Raw genomic sequence first — 6,378 nt, forward strand, 5'->3', positions numbered from 1 at the left:
ACCAGCCCTGCTCTGGCACGGAGCAGGACTGGTTTCTCCCCAGAGGTCCCTGCCAGCCCTGACCCCTCTGACTCGGGAAGGATGAAACCCAGCTCCCCGTTGGGCACGCTGAATCTGAGCAGTGCCCTGGCAGCCGGGAGGGGGCCACCTGGGGTGCACCAGGCACAGCATCGCCAGCCGGGCAAGGGAGGGGATTGTCCCGCTCTGCTCTGAGCTGGTGCGGCCTCACTTCGAGTGCTGGGGGCTGGTTTGGGTGCCACAATGCCAGGAAGACATGGAGCTATTACAGTCCCCAAAGGAGGGCAATGACAACGACGAAGGGCCTTGAGGGGAAGCCGTATGAGGTCGCTCGGTGCGCCCATGCTGGAAGAGTCTGAGGGGAGGGCTCTGTGCAGCGACAGCCCCTGGGGCGGGGCTCTGTCGCTGCCGGTGGCCGCTGTGGCGCTGCCCCGGCGCGCGCTGCGGGACCCCACACTCGCGCCCCCCTCGCGCGGCGGTTCCGGGCGCGGCCGCGCGGGGGCGCCGCTGGCGGAGGGGCGGGGCGGCGCGCAGTGCGCTTGCGCGGTGACGCGCGGGGCCGTGCCCGCTATATGAGCCCCGGCAGGCGCTGACTCGGCCCTTTCCGCCCCGCTCCCGCCCCGCGCCCGGGTCGCTGCGCTGAGACCCCGCGCCCCCGCCGCCCCCCGCCGCCGCCATGATCATCTACCGGGACTGCATCAGCCGTAAGGCCGCGGGGGGGCGCGGCGCGGCCGGGAGGGGCGGCCGGGCTGGCGCTCCGAGCTGGGGGGGGGGGAAGCGCGGCCCGGGCGCTGGGCCCGGCGCTGCTGCCGCGCATGTGCGGGGCTGGGCCGGGCGGGGGGGGGCGCGGGGCCCGGGGGCGGGAGCGATGGGCGGAAAGTGGTGGGCGCCGGGAGGCGGAGGCTGACGCGCCTCGGTGTGTGTGTGTGTGTGTTTGTCTGTCCCCCGCAGAGGATGAGATGTTCTCGGACATCTACAAGATCCGGGAGGTGGCGGACGGCCTGTGCCTGGAAGTGGAGGGGAAGGTGAGTGCCCGCCCGCCCCGAAGGAGGGAGGGAGGAAGCGTTGCCGCGGTGACTCACGGCCGGTGGGGAGTGGGGGTGGCGTCCCTGCGGAGGGCGAGGAGGGAGGGAGAGAAGGGAAGACCCACCTCGGTCCAGTGCCCCGTGCTGCCGTGGGTGATGCCTGTGAGAGCCCAGGTCTGCCAGGCTGGAGTGTAATGGAGTTTGGGTTAGGCACCGTGGGGAGAGTGGTGCTTGGGAGTCATAGAGTCGTAGAATGCTTTGGGTTGGAATGGACCTTGAAGATCGTCTAGTTCCAACCTCCCTGCCGTGGGCAGGGACACCTTCTATTAGACCAGGTTGCTCAAAGCCCCATCCAGCCTGGCCTTGAACGCTTCCAGAGATGGGACATCCACAGGTTCTCTGGGCAACCTCTGCCAGTGCCTCCCACTTAAAGAATTTCTTCCAATATCTAATCTAAACCTACTGTCTTTCAATTTAAACCCATTCCCCTTCTCCTGTCACTGGGAAATTAGTGCTCGAGCTGCAGCCAGGTTCCTTGCACTGAACTGTGTCTCTGAATGGAGTTGTGCCCTGCTGTCAGGTCATAGGTGTGTAAGAGCAGTAGCATTAAGGTTTTTTGCAGAGCCGTTAAGTTTTTTGATGTCTCTAAATCTAGATGGTCACCAGGACAGAGGGTCAAATTGATGACTCTCTAATTGGTGGCAATGCCTCTGCTGAAGGTCCTGAGGGAGATGGAACAGAAGCCACGGTCATAACTGGTGTTGACATAGTAATTAACCACCACCTTCAGGAGACCAGCTTCACAAAAGAATCCTACAAGAAGTACATCAAGGATTACATGAAAGCGTAAGTGTTGGTAGGCTTTTTCTGTCCCTTGGATTGCAGTGGTTTTATGTGCTCGAGATTATAAAGACAGCATTGGATTTATTCCTAGTTTGTGTTAGTTCTGATACAGGTGTGAAACTGGCTGTGAACTTGAGTTATGTCTTAATGCTTGGCAGAACTGGAGCCCTAAAGAATGGGTGCTGGAATATCTGTGTTTATCTTGGCTGAGGTAGAGGACCTGATCATGTGCTTTGGATCTGACTTGTAACATTGCTGTTTTCTTTTGTATTTTCCATGCCAAACTTTCATATGGAAGGGACTGAAGTGGTAAAGAAAAGCTTCTGAAGCTTTTCTAGCATGGCAATGTAAAGAGCTAAAAACTGTGTGTAATTGGGTCTTTTTTGCTAGTTCATGGTGTAATTTCTGTTGGTTGGTGTTCAGTGGGGTTAATAGTGAAAGTGAAAAAGCTTTGTGACATGAATGGGTGATACTCTTGCTGCTGTGGAAAGGGCTTGCTGATTTTTGCCTATCACTAGCCTGGTCATAAAAATGACCATGGTAGGAGTGGCAGGTAGTGTTCTGTGGTTTCACTTGCAAAATTAAGTTAAAATCTAGGGCCTTTGAGAGGGAGTTGGGGGGAAAGGCAGCAAAATCCAAGACAGGTAGCTACTCTTTCTGCAGTGACACCCTGCCAGACAGTGAAGTTATTAAGCTAGAACATGTTTTCTGAGCATTTTTTCTTTCTCCTTCCAGAATCAAAGCCAGACTTGAGGAACACAAGCCAGAGAGAGTAAAGCCTTTCATGACTGGAGCTGCAGAACAAATCAAACACATCCTTGCCAACTTCAAAAACTACCAGGTAAGTTATGTCTCCTTACAGCATTATTGATAAGTTGTGATTGGTTCATCTGCTGAACAGCTTTTTGATAATTTTGAGGGCTCCTGTTGTGAGGATACTAACCTGTCCTTTGCTGAGAGTATTAGGGGCCCTGAGAGTCAGGGAGGAGGAACAGCCAAAGACAGTCAGCTGTTAGGGGTCTCATTTCAGCTGGTAATGCTTGTAGTTAGCTACATTTTTTGTTCTGGTGATTCAGGGAGTGTGCAGTTAGACTTGGAAGGTGGATCACTTGGGCCCTTGCTGTCTCTTACTCTGTTCATAGCAGCATGGTAAAATTATTGATTGCAGAATGCTTTGGGTTGAAAAGCATCCTTGAGTTCAAATCTCCTGCCCTGTGCAGGAACACCTTCCACTAGACCCAGGTGCTCAGAGCCCCATCCACCTGGCCTTGAACACTGCCAGGGCAAGGTGCTGTAAGGTCTCCCTGGAGCCTCGAGGAGTGAACAGCCCCAACTCTCTGTCTGTCCTCATAGTAGAGGTGCTTCAGGCCTCTGACCATCTTAGTGGCCCACCTGGGCTTGGTCCAGCAGGCCCACGTCCTTGTTTTGGGATCCCGGCCCCAGAGTTGGATGCAGCACTCCTGGTGAGGTGTCAGCAGAGCAGAGGAACAAAATCATCTCCCTTGACCTGCTGGTCACTCTTGATACGCTTGGGTTTCTGGGCTGCAGGCTCACAGTGCTGAGTTACATGGAGTTACTGGTCATCCAACACCCCAAGGCTTTCTCCTGTCAGTCCGTTCTCAAGCCCACCCTGTATTTGTGCTTGGGGTTGCTGTGACCCAGGTGTAGGGCGTTGCACCTGGCCTGTTGAACTTCACAAGGTTCCCATATACCCACCTCTCCACCCTGTCAAGGTCCCTCTGGATAGCATCCCTTTCTTCTGGTGTGTCAGCCATGGTGGCACTAAAAGGGACAGGCTGCAGAGAAGGAAAATCCCTGTGGCTGGGCAAGGAGACTTTTACACTGAGCTTGGTGATGATCCATTTTTTGTGTACAAAAACGCATTTTCTCCTGGCATTAGCCAACTAGATGTCTTAGTGACACATTCCTCTGAAGTTCTTTGTAGGAGAGAACATGAATCCAGATGGGATGGTGGCTCTCCTGGATTTCCGTGAGGACGGTGTGACCCCATATATGATTTTCTTTAAGGATGGCTTAGAAATCGAGAAATGTGTAAGTACTGAAGTGGGTGAATGTGCCCAACCACATGGTGAGCTCCTTCTTCTCTTGTTCTCCTGTGTCCTTGTTGAATTTGAACAGCAGCTGCCAGTTTGAAAACTTTAAATTTTGTGTAAGTACAGCCTGACTGGTGCTTTCATATTATACAGAGTGCCTGAAACTTCGAGTACTATTCAGTTGTACTAAAAGGGGATGTACTGTCACTGCAGTGATTCATGGTGACTTAATGGCTAAGAAATGCAGAAGGGATGGCCCTGGTGAGATGTGTGTAATCGGGAATGGGTTTAAACCATCAGATTAAAGAGCAGGTCCTCTGAAATGGAACACTTCTATCCCTTTTCTGGGGGTTAATTGTAAAGTACCTTGCATGGTCATGTTCCATCTTGTTTCCCTTAATCTGATGCCCTTGTACAAGAACTGTCAGTTTAAATATTGCCTTAAATCTGGGAGCACAGTAATACTTAACCAGGTACTTAACCTTTTTCTGTTGGGAATCTCCAACTACCTGAGTTCAGGACAGCTCCTGTGGTCTTCCTTAACTGCTCTGTATTGGAATGTGGTTGCCACAATAAAGTATTTGGATCCCAACACTTGTGGGGTTTTGGCTTGCTTGAAGACCTGTGGAATTCACTGCAGTATGGGATCACCAATTGCTTTGTCCCAGTTATTGTGGACTTGTGAAGTCTGTATATAGACAGCTAAATTTATCTGTAAAGCCTCTCTCAGGCTTTCTGGTATGCAAGACATGTAAAGATGAACCAGATTCTGGTGTGGAGTAGTAGCCCAATCAAAAGAACACTTGAACTGGCCAGACAGACACAGCACCTCTGACAGCCTGATGGAGGGGGAATGTCTGTCCTGGCCCTGGAACAGGTGGTCACCTGGAAGGAACCTCCTGGGAGCGAAAGTTTCTGTGCATCTCCTCTACAGGGGCACACCTTTTGGATGTGTTGTTTGGGTAACTCCATCTACTTCAAGGTGGAGTAAAAGGACAGTAGCAGGGTGTTCCCATGTGCAGTAAAATCTGCTTCAGCCTCTTGGTGCAGCTGTTTTCAGAGACAGAGGGTACATTGTAAGCTCCGGGACTTGTTTAGGATGTGCTCTAACTTGAGAGGAAATCTGAACTTTGGTGTGTCAAGCAGGAAGGGTGTGAATGAGTGTTCCACCTGGCTTGCTCAGCAGCTGGTGGGCGCCAGTTGCTCTGTACAATTGTAAAAATGATCAGCATCCTCTGATAGACCATGGGCATTTTTCCTGTTGCTCCCTGGTTTGCACTAAGATGCAAAAATAACTTCCTTGCGCTTTCTGCCTGCCTGGCTGTGGCAGCCCAGATTGAATTAGGGAATACAAAAACAAGTCACAGAAACTTGCTGTTACCGTCATGATCTTCAACTAACACTTGCTACTCTTGTTTCAGTAACAAATCAAACAGTATGGTTTTGGATCACTTGTCTTCATAGCTGGCTGCTGTTTCTTCTTCATCGGCACAACACCAGGAATCAGCAATGTCTAACAACTGGACTGATGTCATCTTGAGCTTTATTCACTTATTTTGACCCTGATTTGGAGTGGAGGCATTGTTTTAAAAAACGAAAAAACATCTATCATGTAGGTTGTCTAAATAAAACTCATTTAAACCCATTCTAGGTGATGTCTTTTGGTCTGATGTGTCTCAAGGTGACTCGAAGGAGAGGTTGCACCGTGGGTTGGGTGCTGTCAGTAGCACAGCTGGTGCAGGCGCACTACAACTGGACTGTTTCCAGACAGATTTCACAGTTTGCCTGTGGCACTGGAGTGCAAAAGTAGGTTAAGGTCAATAAGGCAAAGTCCAAGAAATGTCATAATGGAGTGGACCACCTTCACCTTATACGATTGTCCAGAGACTTATCTCTTCCTGAGATAAGAGAAAAATAATAAAAACATCCCAGAATGGAATATGTGCTACTCAAGCAGAGTGCTGGCTGAGCTGCTTTGTCAGACAAGAGTACTTGCGCCTCTCCTGGGCTGTAGTATGTCGCCAAGATCAAGGCAGGAGGCTGAATGGGAATACTTGGGAGAGAAAGTGAAATGGCTGTTTTCCATCACAGCCTGTTTGTGGTACTTCATATTTGACAGCTGTTGAGGAGGATATGAACTAGAACTCATTCAAGTTGCAGCATTTGGGGTTTTTCTGTACTTGGCTTTTTGGAAAGAGGTGTTGGAATGACCTAGCCCTGCCCTAGACTTTCCTCCAAACCGGGAGGCTTACCCGCGAGTGTTTGTAATTTTTAAGTTCGTGCTGTGTTCCTTGTTAGAGAATGCATCTGTTTGACAGACCTGGAGCAAACACTGTTGCTTCTCAGGTTCTCTCTTGAGATGCAACAGTAACAGGTTCCTTGCGCTTTCTGCCTGTCCTGACCCCGTGGCAGTTTGGATTGAATAAAGGAACACAAAT

At 51.0% G+C, this 6,378-nt stretch overlaps 1 protein-coding gene and 2 non-coding genes across 3 annotated transcripts; all 3 read left to right on the forward strand.

Moving 5' to 3' along the window:
- The first annotated feature begins 615 nt into the window (after nt 1-615).
- TPT1 (tumor protein, translationally-controlled 1) lies at nt 616-5,585 on the forward strand. The gene is made up of 6 exons (XM_066176197.1): nt 616-722; nt 970-1,043; nt 1,699-1,889; nt 2,622-2,727; nt 3,822-3,938; nt 5,362-5,585. Exons 1-6 carry the CDS (start codon nt 695-697, stop codon nt 5,362-5,364), a joined length of 519 nt encoding a protein of 172 aa, XP_066032294.1. The 5' UTR covers nt 616-694; the 3' UTR covers nt 5,365-5,585.
- On the forward strand, nt 5,167-5,296 carry LOC136286166 (small nucleolar RNA SNORA31). The gene has a single exon (XR_010719803.1). It is a non-coding gene; the product is annotated as a small nucleolar RNA SNORA31 (small nucleolar RNA).
- A 656-nt stretch (nt 5,586-6,241) lies between the features above and the next one.
- Nucleotides 6,242-6,378, forward strand: LOC136286167 (small nucleolar RNA SNORA31). The gene has a single exon (XR_010719804.1). It is a non-coding gene; the product is annotated as a small nucleolar RNA SNORA31 (small nucleolar RNA).

Source organism: Chamaea fasciata, unplaced genomic scaffold, assembly GCF_029207755.1.
Source record: "Chamaea fasciata isolate MVZ Bird 193981 ecotype frontalis unplaced genomic scaffold, bChaFas1.0.hap1 SCAF_2, whole genome shotgun sequence".
NCBI lineage: Eukaryota > Metazoa > Chordata > Aves > Passeriformes > Sylviidae > Chamaea > Chamaea fasciata.

Bases quoted from the DNA above. Each gene is read 5' to 3' on its own strand.
- TPT1 (XM_066176197.1), top strand. From the start codon at position 695: ATGATCATCTACCGGGACTGCATCAGCC. The intron at 1,044-1,698 runs GTGAGTGCCCGC...CTCTAAATCTAG, and splicing joins GCCTGGAAGTGGAGGGGAAG to ATGGTCACCAGGACAGAGGG. The intron at 2,728-3,821 runs GTAAGTTATGTC...ATTCCTCTGAAG, and splicing joins CCAACTTCAAAAACTACCAG to TTCTTTGTAGGAGAGAACAT.